Source organism: Urocitellus parryii, chromosome 1 (genome assembly GCF_045843805.1).
Source record: "Urocitellus parryii isolate mUroPar1 chromosome 1, mUroPar1.hap1, whole genome shotgun sequence".
Taxonomy (NCBI): domain Eukaryota; kingdom Metazoa; phylum Chordata; class Mammalia; order Rodentia; family Sciuridae; genus Urocitellus; species Urocitellus parryii.
Window position 1 is genome coordinate 43,125,075 of NC_135531.1, and position 17,900 is coordinate 43,142,974.

General features: G+C 36.7%; 1 protein-coding gene across 5 annotated transcripts in view; it reads right to left on the reverse strand.

Moving 5' to 3' along the window:
• Plpp1 (phospholipid phosphatase 1) overlaps positions 1 to 17,900 on the reverse strand; it is a 96,645-nt gene that overhangs the window by 19,303 nt on the left and 59,442 nt on the right. For all 5 annotated transcript variants that reach the window (XM_077800249.1, XM_077800250.1, XM_077800254.1 and 2 more), the window contains exon 3: positions 12,721 to 13,001. In XM_077800249.1, coding sequence (XP_077656375.1) covers positions 12,721 to 13,001 — 281 coding nt within the window. The remainder of the gene's footprint in view (positions 1 to 12,720; positions 13,002 to 17,900) is intronic.

Sequence of the window (17,900 nt, forward strand, 5' to 3'; positions counted from 1 at the left end):
GAAGCCCAGTAGTTCAAGGAGAGTCTAGGATAAATGGCATGGCCTATTGAAATAAAAATACAGAAACAGAGAATGGAAAGACAAGTGCAGATTGGGAAAAGATATTTGAAATGCATAGCTGGTAAGGAACTTGTATCCAGAATATACATTTTAAAAAATTTCAATACCCAAGAAGAAAATATAAACAAGAAAACCCAGTTTTTTTTAAATGGATGAAAGATTTAACAAGAGTGAAGTGGCAAATAAGCATATGCAAAGATTACCAATATCATTAATCATTACAGAAATACAAATTAAAACCACAGTAAGATGGCAATATGTAAATCAATGGAAGTGTAACTGATGTGATACAGTAATCTGTATACGGGGTAAAATTGGGAGTTCATAACCCACTTGAATCAAACTGTGAAATTTGATATATTAAGAACTATGTAATGTTTTGAACGACCAACAATAAAAAAAAAATAAAGAAGATAGAAAGTGGTAAATGTTTTCATCTACCCAGAAAATTGGCAACTGATAACATTTTATTTTTGTTGTTCTAAAATATAATCTTTGCCTTATCTAAAAAAAAAAAAACACAGTGAGATAATACTATATAAAATAGCTACAATTAAAAAGATTAACCCCATAATGGCAACAATGTAGAACAATTCAAACTCTCATATACCACTGATAGCAATGTAAACTGGTACAACCACTTTGGAAAAGTTTCAGAGATTCTTAAAAAGTAAAACTTACAACTACTATATGACTTACCCATTCCTCTATGCTATAGATTGAGTGTGTCCCCCAAAGTTTATATGTTGGGAACTTAATTCCCAAGGCAACAGTGCTGAGAGATGGGATCTTTAAAAGGTGATTAGGACATGAAGGCTCTCCCCACATCAGTGGATAAATGTCATCATCACAGGAATAGGCATTTCTCCCTCTCCCCAATGAAGCCTTTGGCCAAGCTGCTGATGTTTCCTGATGCAGCAAGAAGACCCTCATCAGATCCTGCCCCTTGAATTGGGACTTCCCAGTCTCCAGAACCATGAGTCAATAAATTTATGTTCATTTTAAATTACCCAGTTGGTGGTATTCTTTTTATAGCAGTACAAAACAGATGAAGATAGAAAATCTAAACTGAGACATTTTTTGTTGGGTTTATAATATACACGGATTTAATAAACATTTTCTCCAAGTACATATCTGCTCTTGCCACTTCTTTAAACTTTATATAAGAAGTTTTAGCCAGTATTACAAGACAAGGCAAAAAATCAGAAAAAAGAAGTAGTACAATTTTCTTTGTTCACAGCATAAATAGGAATATAGAAAATCTTGAGGAATCAATAAAAGTTACTCCAATTAATAAATTAAATTAGCTTGGTTGTAGGACACAAAATCAATGTAAAAACCAATTGTATTTCTACACAATCCAAACAACTAGAAATTAAAGATATTTAAAAAAAAACAGCTTTTCACAATGGCATCAAGAAACATTAAAAACTTAGCAATGTGTTTCACAAAATGTGCACAAGACCCAGACACTGAAAACTTAAAAATACTGGTAAGACAAACTAAAGAAAACCAAAACAAATGAACAGATATACCAAATTCATGGTTTGAAAGACTTGATATTAAGAACAATTCTTCACATGATGACCTACAGATTTAAAGCAATCGTAATCAAAATTCTATCAAAGAAGGCTGGGGTGGCTCTGTGTGGTAGAGTTTGCCTGGCAAGTGTTTGAAATCCTCAATACCAAATAAAAAATAAATAATAAAGAAAGAAAGAAAGAAAGGTATTGTGTTCATCTACAACTAAAAAATATATATTTTTTTAATTCTAGCAAAGAAAACAGAGGGCTGGGGTGGTGGCTCAGTGGTAAAGCGCTTGCCTAGCCTGAGTGAGGCACTGGGTTTGATCCCCAGCACCACATAAAAATAAATAAAGGCATTGTGTCAATCTACAACTAAAAAAAAAAAAAATTAAAAAAAAGAAGGAAAAGACGATCGACAAAACAAGCTTTAAAAAGGACAAAGTAAAAGGATATATCTTTTTTTTTTTTTTTGGTATCAGGAATTGAGTACTCAACCACTGAGCCACATCCACAGCCCTATTTTGTATTTTATTTGGATACAGGGTCTGAGTTGCTTAGTGCCTTGCCAACGCTAAGGCTGGTTTTGAACTCACAATACTCCTGTTTCAGCCTCCCGAGTTGCTGGGATTACAGGCATGTGCCACTGCATTATCTTATTTTAATACTAAATTGCAGTATAATCTTGGCATAAAGAGAGGCAAAGAAATAAATAAAACAGAAGTAGTCTGGTAACAGACTCACATTTATATGGTTGACTGTTTTCCAAAAAAGGTGGTAAGATAATTTGTGAAAAGGATAGTTTTATCAATAATGCTAAAATAACTGGATAGTCAATGGAGAAACAATAAATTGTGACTCTTTCCTCACATTATACCAAAAGTTAACTCAGAAGAACACAGAATGTCTAAAAGACTATCTAAAGCCTTCTAGAATGTATAAAAGACTAACCAATAATAAATGATTGCAAAGATGTGGCATTAACTGGAACTCCAGTTTTTGTGGAGTGCAAAATGGTACAGCCATGGTAGAAAAGTCTAACAGCTTCTTAGAAACACACATATGCTGGCTGAATGGCCCAGAATTTCCACTCTCAAATATTTATTCAAGAGAAATGAAAGTGTATAACCTATACACAAATGTTCATAGCACCTTACTTTTAATAGCCCCAAATTAGAAACCACCTGAAAGTCCATCAACATTCTGATGAATAGATAAGCAAACTGTGACACATGCATCCAATCTAATACACCTTAGCAATGAAGGAAAGGAAAAAGGGAGGCAGGACTAGAGAGACTAAGGGGAGGGAGAGGGAGAGAGAAAATGAGAGAGAAGTACAACATGAATGAATCACAAAACCAACATGAAGAAGGCAGTCACAATAGTGATCACCACATAATTGCTTTTATACAATATTCTAGAACACACAAAACCATAAGAACAGAAAGTACATCTGGGGATTGCAAACAGGAGTATGAATTGACAGCAAAGGCTCAGGAGCAAACTTTAAATAGAAATATTCAAAATCTTGATTATCATGGTAAACACCTTTATACATAAAACTTATCTAAGTGTACACTTAAGGTGGATAGGTTTTAATTTATGTGAAATACACCTAAATGACACTTATTTTAAAAGGTGATTCAGCTAATATATACAGACCATTCTAAACTTTTAAAGGTTTGACTTACAATTTTCAACTTTATAATACTGTGGGAGCAACACTCATCCAGTAGAAACTGGACTTCAGATTTTGTTCTTTCCCAAGCTAGCACTATGTGGTATAATATTGTCATGATTTTGGGCAGCAGAGAGCCATAGCTTCCAGTTAGTCACATGACCAATAAGGTAAACAACTGATATTCTACAGAATACTCTGTTGTTAAGCTCAGATGTTTAATAGACTAGATATATTAAATGCATTTTTTACTTTTCAGTTAATTGATGAACCCAGCCTAATTCCATCTTAAGATTGGGAGTCATTTTGTCACAAAGTCAAGAAAAGTTAATTTCTGTTTTACTATAAATTACTGCGATTGCTAAACTTGTTTAGAATTCCTGCCCATACCTTGAACTCACCCATGCCTGGTTTTCCCTGACCAGATAAAAACCCTCTCTGAAACCTTAGCGGCATCTCATAAATTCTGATGTTGGGATCTGAATTTACTCCCTACCTTGAAATATCATGCCATGTGGATCATTAACCTACTATGATACTTTGATAAGCATAATACAAAGGCAGATAGTAGGTTATCAAAGTCCTGTTATCTATAAGTTCTCAAGACACCCCTTTGCAACTTTTTGTGCTATAAAATCTCATTCTTGAAGAGCTGGGGGGCTGGTCTCTAGCCGTGTTAAGAGAGACAGCCGATGATCAGCTCCCTTTGTGTACACAAATACAAGCTTGCTTTAATTTGATTTAAAATTGGAGTAGGTGGTCTTTTCTTTGTGTCAGGGTTCAACAATAATGATGGGTTCATTATAACATAACCCCATTATAAGTCAAGGAGCAGCTGTGTTTTTCTTTTCCTTTGTGAGCTAAATTCTTAAAGGTAGTTTTCATTCTTCAATTTAAATCCATATGGTATTTTTATGAGGCTGTATAGTTAAACTTCAAATGAAAGAAGAAACTGATAATTTTATTCTACTAACTTTGTTTCTCATGCTGTTTTTACTCAGTTATTCTCTATAATTTGTCCTAAATTTCAGCCTCAGTTCCAGTAAGGTTCCTCAGTTCCCAGCAAATCATTTGATCATTCCCTCCATCCCAACCCCACCACCACAAACTCTGGAATTCCACTTCTATTGTTAAAGTCCTCTATCGTTTCCTGTGTCTTCCAACTCTTCCCTGAAAGTTTATCTATGAGTCATCCAATTAAAGAGCCTTTTCCTAGGTCTGCTTGGTCCCTTAGTTCTATCAAAGCAGCAAAAGAGATCTCCTTAAGAGTCCAGTATTAATATTAGTATCTTCATTACTTCTCAAAGCCATTTCTGGACTGCTCTTACTCTACCCCTCACCTGAGATCAAATAAAAAATATCATCTGCTACCTAAAAATATCACCTTCTCTTTTTTCAACTGCTACCTCTTCACTCACTTTTCCCTCCTTTAAGTCTTTACATCCATATCAGTTCTCCTTATCACCTCAAAGCTTGCCATTCAGTAGCATGAGCTCTCCATTCTTCAACCTCATCATCACCAGGAAGGTCCTCTTCCATTCTCATCATTTGTTTAATATGAGTATTCTTCCACAAAAATGGGGGCCCAAAGGCTGGGGTTGTAGCTCAGTGGCAGAGCCCTCACCTAGTATGTATGAGGCACTGGGTTTATTCTCAACACCACATATAAATAAATTAAATAAAGGTCCATCAACAACTGAAAAATATTTTTTAAAAAAATGGCAGCCCGAAATGTCTTGTTCACTGCCAAATCCCTAGCATAGGGCATAGTTTATACTCTAGCTAAATAAGGTGTTTTTTTCATCCACACTAAATGCAAAAACTGCTATCTGCAGGCCTATATTGCTTACAAGAGAACAAAGACAATGAAGTATCTTGAAATCCTATAAAACAATCAAAGGATGCTTCACCCAGAAAAAAATGTTTGCTGGATGATGAACAAGTAAGGGAAATTAATAGCTATCTTAAAATATAAGAAGGTAACCATACAGAAAAGACAAGCCTGGCAATTCTGAGACTTGAAGAATTGGCTCTGCTGGCAACTATGGATTCACTTAATGTTACTGGGTCTGTTTTTTTAACCTCATCTATAAATTAAAGGAATTCTAAATACTGTATTTCTTTTTTTCTTTTTTTTTGGTTGGGGGCAGGTAACCAGGGATTAAATTCAGGGGCACTCAACTACTGAGCCACATCCCTAGTCCTATTTTGTATTTTATTAGAGACAGGGTCTCACTGAGTTGCTTAGTGCCTTGCCTTTGCTGAGTCTGTCTTTGAACTCGCAATCCTCTTTCCTCTGTCTCCTGAGCCGCTGGAATTACAGGCATGCACCACCATGCCCAGGTTAAATATTGTATTTTATTCATGGCTAACAGTAATTTGGAATACAAAAAGTACTTTAATGAGGGTGTATAAGAAGGCAACCTGGGCTGGGGGTATAGAAAGTGAGAGAGTACTTTCCTAGCATGATAAGGCCCTGGATTCTAATCTCAATGAGGAGGAGGAAGAGGAAAAGGAGTAGGAAGCAGAAACCTGAGGACCAAGAACTGTCATGATGTGAACCTCCCCTTACAAAAATATACTCTAAGAATACTACAAGATCTAGCAGAGCTTCATAGAATGGTTGGATCGGATCAGGATTGAGCAAACTGACTCCTGGGACAGTTTTATTTTTTTTATTTTTTATTTTTTTCATGTCTAGGTTTCCCTTTTTCTTTTTTTTTCTTTTTTTTTTTTATTGGTCATTCATAACATTACATAGTTCTTAATACATCATATTACACGGTTTGATTCAAGTGGATTATGAACTCCCGCTTTTACCCCGTATACAAATTGCTGTATCACATCAGTTACCCTTCCATTGATTGACATATTGCCTTTCTAGTGTCTGATGTATTCTGCTGTCTGTCCTATTGTCTACTATCCCCCCTCCCCTCCCCTCCCCTCCCCTTTTCTCTCTCTACCCCTTCTACTGTAAATCATTTCTTCCATTTGTATTCTCTTGACTTACCCCTCCTTTCCTCTTATATGACATTTTGTATAACCCTGAGGATCGCCTTCCATTTCCATGCAATTTCCCTTCTCACTCCCTTTCCCTCCCACCTCTCATCCCTGTTTACTGTAAATATTCTTCTCAAGCCCTTCGTCCCTACCCTGTCCTTGTTTACACCCCTTATATCAAAGGAGTCATTTGGTATTTGTTTTTTAAAGATTGACTAGCTTCACTTAGCATAATCTGCTCTAATGCCATCCATTTCCCTCCAAATTCTATGATTTTGTCATTTTTTAATGCAGAGTAATACTCCATAGTGTATAAATGCCACATTTTTTTTATCCATTCATCTATTGAAGGGCATCTAGGCTGGTTCCACAGTCTTGCTATCGTGAATTGAGCTGCTATGAACATCGATGTAGCAGTGTCCCTGTAGCATGCTCTTGTTAGGGCTTTAGGGAATAGACCGAGAAGGGGAATAGCTGGGTCAAATGGTGGTTCCATTCCCAGCTTTCCGAGAAATCTCCATACTGCTTTCCAAATTGGCTGCACCAATTTGCAGTCCCACCAGCAATGAACAAGAGTGCCCTTTTCCCCGCATCCTCTCCAGCACTTATTGTTGTTTGACTTCCTAATGGCTGCCAGTCTTACTGGAGTGAGATGGTATCTTAGGGTAGTTTTGATTTGCATTTCTCTGACTGCTAGCGATGGTGAGCATTTTTTCATGTACTTGTTGATTGATTGTATGTCCTCCTCTGAGAAGTGTCTGTTCAGGTCCTTGGCCCATTTATTGATTGGGTTATTTGTTGTCTTATTGTCTAATTTTTTGAGTTCTTTGTATATTCTGGTTATTAGGGCTCTATCTGAAGTGTGTGGAGTAAAGATTTGTTCCCAGGATGTAGGCTCCCTATTTATCTCTCTTATTGTTTCTTTTGCTGAGAAAAAACTTTTTAGTTTGAGTAAGTCCCATTTGTTGATTCTATTTGTTAACTCTAGCACTATGGGTGTCCTATTGAGGAATTTGGAGCCCGATCCCACAGCGTGTAGATCATAACCAACTTTTTCTTCTATCAGATGCCGTGTCTCTGATTTAATATCAAGCTCCTTGATCCATTTTGAGTTAACTTTTGTGCACGGCGAGAGATAGGGATTCAGATTCATTTTGGTGCAAATGGATTTCCAGTTTTCCCAGCACCATTTGTTGAAGATGCTATCCTTCCTCCATTGCATGCTTTTAGCCCCTTTATCAAATATAAGATAGTTGTAGTTTTGTGGATTGGTTACTGTGTCCTCTATTCTGTACCATTGGTCCACCCGCCTGTTTTGGTACCAGTACCATGCTGTTTTTGTTACTATTGCTCTGTAGTATAGTTTGAAGTCTGGTATCGCTATACCGCCTGATTCACACTTCCTGCTTAGTATTGTTTTTGCTATTCTGGGTCTTTTATTATTCCATATGAATTTCATGATTCTTTTATCTATTTCTACAAGAAATGCTGTTGGGATTTTGATTGGCATTGCATTGAACTTATAGAGAACTTTTGGTAATATCGCCATTTTGATGATGTTAGTTCTGCCTATCCATGAGCAGGGTATGTTTTTCCATCTTCTAAGGTCTTCTTCTATGTCTTTCTTTAGGGTTCTGTAATTTTCATTGTATAAATCTTTCACCTCTTTTGTTAGGTTGATTCCCAGGTATTTTATTTTTTGGGGGGATATTGTGAATGGAGTAGTTGTCCTCATTTCCGTTTCAGAGGATTTGTCGCTGATATACAGGAATGCCTTTGATTTATGCGTGTTGATCTTATATCCTGCCACTTTGCTGAATTCATTTATTAGCTCTAATAGCTTCTTTGTAGACCCTTTTGGGTCTGCTAGGTATAGAATCATATCATCTGCAAATAGTGATAATTTAAGTTCTTCTTTTCCTATTTTTATGCCTTTAATTTCTTTTGACTGTCTAATTGCTCTGGCCAGTGTTTCGAGGACTATGTTGAACAGAAGTGGTGAGAGAGGGCATCCCTGTCTTGTACCAGATCTTAGAGGGAATGCCTTCAATTTTTCTCCATTCAGAATGATGCTGGCCTGTGGCTTATCATAGATTGCTTTTACAATGTTGAGGTATGATCCTGTTATCCCTAATTTTTCTAGCGTTTTGAACATAAAGGGATGCTGTACTTTGTCGAATGCTTTTTCTGCATCTATTGAGATGATCATATGGTTCTTATTTTTAAGTCTATTGATGTGGTGAATAACATTTATTGATTTCCGTATATTAAACCAGCCTTGCATCCCAGGGATGAATCCTACTTGATCATGATGTATAATTTTTTTGATATGTATTTGAATCCGATTCGCCAGAATTTTATTGAGGATTTTTGCGTCAAGGTTCATTAGAGATATTGGTCCGTAGTTTTCCTTCTTTGATGTGTCTTTGTCTGGTTTCGGAATCAGGGTGATGTTGGCCTCGTAGAATGAATTTGGAAGTTCTCCCTCTTTTTCTATTTCCTGAAATAGCTTGAAAAGTATTGGTGTTAGTTCCTCTTTAAAGGTTTTGTAAAACTCTGCTGTATACCCATCCGGTCCTGGGCTTTTCTTAGTTGGTAGTCTTTTGATGGTTTCTTCTATTTCCTCTATTGTTATTGGTCTGTTTAGGTTGTCTATATCCTCCTGGCTCAATCTGGGCAGATCATAGGACTCAAGGAATTTATCTATGCCTTCACTATCTTCTATTTTATTGGAGTATAAGGATTCAAAGTAATTTCTGATTATCTTCTGTATTTCTGAAGTGTCTGTTGTGATATTGCCTTTTTCATCCCGTATGCTAGTAATTTGGGTTCTCTCTCTTCTTCTCTTCGTTAGCATGGCTAAGGGTCTGTCAATTTTATTTATTTTTTCAAAGAACCAGCTTTTAGTTTTGTCAATTTTTTCAATTGTTTCTTTTGTTTCAATTTCATTAATTTCAGCTCTGATTTTAATTATTTCTTGCCTTCTACTTCTTTTGCTGTTGTTTTGCTCTTCTTTTTCTAGGATTTTGAGATGAAGTATGAAATCATTTATTTGTTGGTTTTTTCTTTTTTTGAGGAATGAACTCCAAGCAATGAATTTTCCTCTTAGAACTGCTTTCAATGTGTCCCATAGATTCCGATATGTTGTGTCTGTGTTTTCATTTAACTCTAGGAATTTTTTAATTTCCTCCTTGATGTCTTCTAAAACCCATTGATCACTCAGCAACCTATTGTTCATTCTCCAGGTGATGCTTGCTTTTTCCTTTCTTCTTTTATCATTGATTTTCAGTTTCATTCCATTATGATCAGATAAGATGCATGGTATTATCTCTACCCCTTTGTATTGTCTAAGAGTTGCCCTGTGACATAGTATATGGTCTATTTTTGAGAAGGTTCCATGTGCTGCTGAGAAAAAAGTGTAGCTACTTGATGTTGGGTGGTATAGTCTATATATGTCAATTAAGTCTAGGTTGTTAATTGTGTTATTGAGTTCTATAGTTTCCTTATTTAACTTTTGTTTGGAAGATCTGTCCAGTGGTGAGAGAGGTGTGTTGAAGTCTCCCATGATTATTGTATGTTGGTCTATTAGACTCTTGAACTTGAGAAGAGTTTGCTTGATGAACACAGCTGCACCATTATTTGGGGCATATATATTTATGATTGTTATGTCTTGTTGGTGTATGGTTCCCTTGAGCAGTATGAAGTGTCCTTCTATATCCCTTTTGATTAGCTTTGGCTTGAAATCTATTTTATTAGATATGAGTATGGACACTCCTGCTTGTTTCCGCGGTCCATATGAGTGATATGATTTTTCCCAACCTTTCACCTTCAGTCTATGTATATCTTTTCCTATCAAATGCGTCTCCTGTAGACAGCATATTGTTGGGTCTTGTTTTTTGATCCATTCTACTAGCCTGTGTCTCTTAATTGGTGAGTTTAAGCCATTAACATTTAGGGTTATTATTGAGATATGGTTTGTTCTTCTATCCATATTTGTTTATTGATGTTACTAAACCTGATTTGTTATCCTCTTTGACTACTTTCCCCCCTTTACTGTCCTACCTCCCATTGTTGGTTTTCAATGTTATTTTCCATTTCCTCTTCCTGTAATGTTTTGCCAAGGATTTTTTGAAGAGATGGTTTTCTAGCTGCGAATTCTTTTAACTTTTGTTTATTGTGGAAGGTTTTAATTTCATCTTCTAACCTGAAGCTTAATTTCGCCGGATACACGATTCTTGGTTGGAGCCCATTGTCTTTCAGTGTTTGAAATATGTTATTCCAGGATCTTCTAGCTTTCAGAGTCTGTGTTGAGAGATCAGCTGTTATCCTGATTGGTTTACCCCTAAATGTAATCTGCTTTCTTTCTCTTGCAGCTTTTAAAATTCTCTCCTTATTCTGTATGTTGGACATCTTCATTATAATGTGTCTAGGTGTGGATCTCTTATGATTTTGCACATTCGGCGTCCTGTAGGCTTCTAGGATTTGGGATTCTGTCTCAATCTTCAATTCTGGGAAGTTTTCTCATATTATTTCACTGAATAGACTGTTTATTCCTTTGGAATGGAGCTCTGTGCCTTCCTGTATCCCAATGACTCTTAAATTTGGTCTTTTGATATTGTCCCATAATTCTTGGATGTTCTGCTCATGGTTTCTTAGCAGACTTGCTGAGCTGTCTATGTTCTTTTCCAGTTGAAATACTTTGTCTTCATTGTCTGATGTTCTCTCTTCTAAGTGATCTACTCTGCTGGTAGTATTCTCAATTGAGTTTTTAAGTTGGTTTATTGTTTCCTGCATTTCTAGAATTTCAATTTGTTTGTTTTTTATTACCTCTATCTCCCTGTGAAATTGATCTTTTACTTCCTGGATTTGTTTGTCAATGTGATCTTTCATTGTCTGATTTTGTTGTCTCATGTCTTCCTTGAGACTCCAGATCATCTGAAGCATATATATCCTGAACTCTTTATCTGATATTCCATCTGTTGCACCTATTACCTCTTCTAAAGTTGAGTTGACCTGCATTGCTTGTGGTCCTTTCTTTCCTTGTCTTTTCATACTGCTCGCGTTTCTTTCTGCTTGGTGCAACTGTTGTGTTTTGAAATTTACCCCCTATTTATTTATGTTGCTCTTGTATACTTGAAAAGTCTCCCTTACAGGTGCGGGTGGCGGCTGTGCCCCTACTCCAATTGGGGTGACGTGTCTACCACGCTGGCGGCTCTCTGGGCCTGTTCCGGGAGTGGAAGGCGGCTCTGCTCTGTCCCTATTCCAATTGGGGTGTCGTGACTACAATGCTGGCAGGTCGCTGGGCCTGTTCTGGGCGTGGGCGGTGGGCTTGGCTGGCGGGATTCCACCTAATGGCAGTCCCTAACCTCCCTGCTTGCTAATTAATGGCTTCTCTGAGGCGCCACGCCTTCTGTAGCTGCGGGGCAGGCCGCGCGAATCAGTTGGCCTGGATCTCCGGGGTCCTGCTGCTGGCTGTTTTGATGTTGCAAGCTGTTGGAGAGTGGTGGTGTATTCTTCAGCTTTCCCGGATGGTGGCCGCTGACTGCCTGGATGGAGTGTCCGCTGTTTTGATGTTGCACTCTGAAGGAGAGTGGCGGTGTATCCTTCAGCTTTCCCGGATGGTGGCCGCTGACTGCCTCGGTGGAGTGTCCGCTGTGGGGGATGGGACTGTACCGCTTCCTTCCCCTTCTGAGATCCCGTGCTCGGCCCAAGGGTCCGTGTGGGCTTGGCTGGTGGGATTCCACCTAATGGCCTTCCCTAACCTCCCTGCTTGCCAATTAATGGCTTCACTGAGGCGCCACGCCTTCTGTAGCCGCAGGGCAGGCCACGCGAATCAGTTGGCCTGGATCTCCGGGGCCCTGCTGCAGGCTGCTGGGATCCCTGGCACTCTATCACAGTTTTATTTTGTATAAATAAAGTTTTATGGGATCACAGCCACACATTCATTTACCTATGGCTTCCTTTCTGCTATAATGGCAGAGTTCAATATTTGTGAGAAAGAACATATGGCCTCCAAATCCTCAAATATTTTTAATCTGGCATCTTAAAGTTTGCTGACCCTGGCCTACATGATCTATATAGTTCATTTTACATTCTTACACACTGGCAATGAAAATAGTTTCAGTAAAATGCTCTTAAATTGATAAAAAAAAACACAGTTAAAAGAGGAAAAATGACCTAATCAGAATAAGTTATACTCTACATACATATGTCAAAATATACTCCACTGTCTTGTACATCTAAAAAGAACAAAGTTTTAAAAATTAAAAATATTTTTAAAATAAAGAGGAAAAAAGAATAGAATACAAGACTTGTACATATATGATTTCAATTCACTCCCAGTGATTACACTACCTTCTCTCTTTTTTCAGCTAGCCAATGGCTTGTGTTCCAAATCAGTGAAACCTTCCAGTCCAAGAATACCCAAAATGAAACAAGCATTACAGACTTAACACTCACCTGCCTTCCTTAACTTTGTCTGCATTCCCTCGACATATGTAGTTCTCAATATAGCCATCACTGCAGTTGATTTTTGACCAATCCGGGTCACAAACATCCAAGAAGTGAGGTCGCAGTCTTCCTATTGAATACTTGGCAATGTCAGTCAGGGACTGACTAGCAGCTGCACCAAATAAAAAGGTTCCAATGGCTTTGTAAGTAGTGGCTATGTAACTATTCCTGATAAAGGAATTTGAGTGCAAGAGTTTAAAGTAAACAGACAGAGTTTCTCCAATAAGCATCTGAAAAAGAAAGAAAGAAAAATAATATATTAAAGTTGTAAGCAGGCACTTTAAATAAAAAATAGAAAATAAAATGATAAATCAAAATAAGATCTTTGTTTAAAAACACCCCATCCCCCCCCCCTTTTTTTCCTTTACAAATGGAGAGTCAAATTAAGATATCTGAATCTGAACCACCAAAAAAAAAAAAATGTGTCAGGTCAATTATGGACACTGCTTACATTAACCACGACTGAGCCACATTTCAAAATACCTGAAAGAGCTTATTTCTTTCATTGTATTCAAATAAAGTGAGATTTTGATAAGTAGACAGTGATGTATCCTAGAGGGCATAGACCATGGCTTATTCAAAGAACACAACTTCCCCAATTAGACTCTCCCTATATGTAATAAGCACTTATCTGTGACAGTCTTCATTTTTTCAAACATTCCTTTGAAGATATCTATCATATTAAAAAGGGTAGAACAGTTTTAGGGAACAAAAAAATCTAATTAAACAAAAGGATGTAAGACTGATACCGAAGGTCCAGAAGACAGAGATTGAACTAACAGCATTTGAAGTCCTATCTTCCAGGAGTCTTTAAGCTAGTCTCCCATAATGGGTCTCATTTTAAAAGACCAGACATATACTCTCTTCCCCTTCCCCCAAAGAAACATTTCAAGCAAATCTTTCCTCTTTGTTTTCCACTGACTTTTGTGAAATTGGAGTTAAGGCCTTCCCATAAACTATTTTATGAACTTCCCCCAATTTTAGTTGTGTCTGTGAACATGGGAAAGCACACCAACAAAATGAGTTAAAAGGTATAAAAACTTTTCCAAGGGCTTTTCAAGTTCACAAACCAATACCTTTAGAAACCCAAAGGATACTAAATGGCAATGTTATAAAAAATAACATTTCCTGGTTAAATAGGATGATAAGATACACTATACCTTCCTGAAACCTAAGCAAATAGGAAACACTCTCCCTACTAATTTGCACTGGGGAGGCCCAGGGTTATAAATAAAGAAGTTTCACTTGAGATATACACTAGTTTTTTTTGCTTCCTCTTAAATTTGTTACAAAGCATTCAAATATTTCCAATTAGTGAGGATTAGCTGTTTTCTTAAAGTTATTAATACATATGAATTATACAAATTAATGGATTTCACTGTGGTATTTCTATGCATGTGTATACTGTGCATTGATCACGTCCACCCTCCCTTTTACGCTTCCCATGCTTTATTAGTAGTCCTTACTCTATTTTTAGGTCTTTTTCTCTTTTTTTTATTTTTTAAAAAAACTACCTTTAGGGTTAGCCTTACCATAGCTGAAATACATGGTTGTCTCCCAAAAGGGATTTCATGGCTCCTATAATTCCACAATTAGAACGTTATAACTTTGACAAATAGACGATACAAAACCCCAAAAGGATTTCTTAATTGTTCAGTATAAAACTAATACCAACACAGTTACCTAAACAAAGCAGATGGTCAAATTTAACTGAAGTTACTATCTCTTGGGTAAAAGTCAAATCCCTTTAAATATATTTAAGCACCACAGATATATAGTCCTTATTATAGTCCTTAATGTGAATGAATTGATCAGACCCTTTCCTGAGAACAGGTCACAGGAGAGGAGAACTATGTGTACTTCTGAGGACATTATACCTTCCCAATTTTGTTTTGGGTTATCCCTGCCTGCCTCCAGTAGCCCTAAAAAGTATATATAATATATTACACACATACACACACACACACACACGGCCTCCTCCTTAGGTTATTAGGGGTCCCAGTAATTCCTAATAGATTAGTAGTCAGAATGACTTCTCTAATGTTTCATTTTGGAATTGACCTTGATAGTTAAAAACATATCAACTATCTTTTTCAATGAACTTTTAATGTTATAATTAGTTATACATGACAGTAGAATGCATTTATGCACTTTGATATATCATACATAGATGGGATATAATTTCTCATTTTTCTGAGTGTACATGTTGCAGAATCACATTGGTCATGCAATCACATATATACATAAAGTAATAATGTCTGTTTCATTCTACTATCTTTCCTATCCCCACATCCTCTCCCTTGCCCCCCCCACTTAATCTAAGGTAACACTATTCTTCTCTAATGTCACCTCTGTCCCTGCCTTATTGTGAATTAGCATCCAAATACTAGAGAAAACATTCAGCTTTTGGCTTATTTTACTTAGCATGATATTCTCCAACTCCATCCATTTATTGGCAAATGTCATAATTTCACTCTTCTTTAAAGCTGAGTAATATTCCATTGAGTATATATACAACATTTTCCTTATCCATTCATTCTATTGAGAGACACCTAGGTTGGTTCCATAGTTTAGCTATTGTGAATTGAGCCGCTATAAATATTGACATGAAACGTGGAAGTTTCAACTGCTAAAATTGTGGTTAAGGTTGATATACACAAAGGACTTAAAATCAGTTTATCAACTATCTTGACCACAATTTTAGCAGTGGAAACTTCCACATCTCAGTTGTCAGCTGTTGATATACACAAAGGACTTAAAATCAGCTTATCAACTATCTTGACCACAATTTTAGCAGTGGAAACTTCCACATCTCAGTTGTCAGCTGTTCTCCTTAAGCAATCAACTACTTTCCAGAAACAGGTGCTGAGTTTTGTGAGTGTCCCTAGTCATAATCATTATTGCTTAGGGCCACCCACTCTCTGTGCTTGCCACTGATGACAGAAAATCAGTTTGCTGGGAACACTTGAAGCAATGGCACAGATTACCAAACTGATCTAAAGAAGCTGAAACTTAAACCACTACTATTGGGATGGCTGGGCAAGGGAGTTAAATTAAAGCTGGTAACCATCAGGTTAACTTACATCTTTTTCTTTTTTTGGTGCTGGGGATTGAGCCCAGGAGCTCTCTACCACTGAACTATATTCCCAGCCCTGTTCATTTCTTTGAGACAAGGTTTAACTTACTTAGGCTGATCTCAAACTTGCAATCCTCCTGCCTAAGACTCCAAGTTTCTGGGATTACAGGCATGCGCCACTGCACCTAGCCACATCATTTTTTAAAACATGTGCTCTCTCTTTATGGAGAGAAACAGACAATATAGAAGTTCTAAGTCAAGGGGCTGGGGATGTGGCTCAAGCGGTAGCGCGCTCGCCTGGCATGCATGCGGCCTGGGTTCGATCCTCAGCACCACATACAAACAAAGATGTTGTGTCCGCCAAAAACTAAAAAATAAATACTTAAAAAAAAAAAGAAGTTCTAAGTCAAGTCTTCAGAATTAGGTGTAGAGATATATCCGTCCCTTTGACGTACACAAGACAGCCTTATTTTTTTGGTTTCATTATAATACCTGATTCTGTTCTTTGAGTCATTTATGCTAATTCTTAACTTTTGGTGAAATCTATACCTAAGACAACTGTGGCCCAATTAATCTTAGAACTGAGAAATCTTCTCATGTGTTTTTTACACTCTAAAAATATGATGAACCATTAAAAAAGTAAAGTTTGGGGGAGAAAATCAAAATACTTATGAAGATCAAAGACAATAATTATATAAATCAGCATTTCAACTTTTTTAAACCTATGTCCCAACAGTAGTCTCTCACCATCTGCTTTATATCTCCAATAACCAAGAGTGTATGTCTCTATTATCTCTATAGCTTCAAATCTTTCAATCAGGGCCTACATTCTCAAAAGAACAGTCCAAAATCACTGATACATTTCCATATCTTCCATTCCTTTCCAAATGGCTCTGCCTCTATTCCTTTATTCTACTGAATCTTTATGAAAAGCCAAAAATACATCATCAAATTGAACACATTTTTGTCAACTTTCATTTACTTTGACTTTTTGTAGTATTTGGCTTCACTGATCATTTCCTTCTTGTTGACATTCTTTGTCTTCTGAGAAACTATATTACTGTTGGTTCTCTATCACACTCCCTCAATTACTCATATAATTATGGATCGTTTTTGCAAGTCATGTCAATGCCTGGTATGATGTGTGAATCACTACTTTTTAAAAGATGACTTATTTTCTAATAAATAAAATTAAATATATACAAGTCTAACCAAGCATTGCCTGAAAGAAGCTGAGTTAATAAATAACTGCAATTATTTTAAATTAGTACATGAAACTACCACCTTAAGCAGAGTTTGTCTTTGCTGATACTGCTGATATGAAAATAGTATTTTTAGACTACTTTTAAATAATCTGCTATTTTCAGAAATCTATACTCATATGAATGTCATCTTATTCAAAGTGAAGGTAACTTTTTCATGGCTTATGTTAAAATAGTAAAAAACATTTCAGACCCTATCTCAAAAAAAAAAAAAAACTTACTCCCTCCTTAATGGAAAAATTATAGGCTGATCTCTCTTTTAACAGCAAAAGGAAGTATAAAGACTTGGCAAGATTAAAGGAATCCCTGATTTCTTAAAACTTAACCATACTGTAGGAAAGTCACAAGTTACTCCAAATTACTCCATAGTTTCAATAATACAAAATTTCATGTAAACACCTAGGACATGCCAGGATATATGCAAGTGGTGAGGACAAACAAAATATCATCTTTGCCTTTGAGAAGCTCACATTCTTGTAAGACAAACATTTATATAGTAGAGGTGGTTTTCTTTAGTGTGCACCAAATGTATGAATACGTTAACTTTCATTGCTAATAATCTAGTGATCATTCTTAAGACATTATATTTCTGAATTAAGTATGTTTTTAAAAATCAACTCCCAAGCTGGGTATGATGGTGCACACTTACAATCCCAGCAATTTGGGAGGCTAACCGCAAATTCAAGGTTTGTCTCAGCAACTTAGGCCTTGTCTCAAAAACAAAAAATAGCCAGGAGTGGTGGCGCACACTTCCAGTGGCTCAGGAAGCTGAGGCATGAGGATCTCAAGTA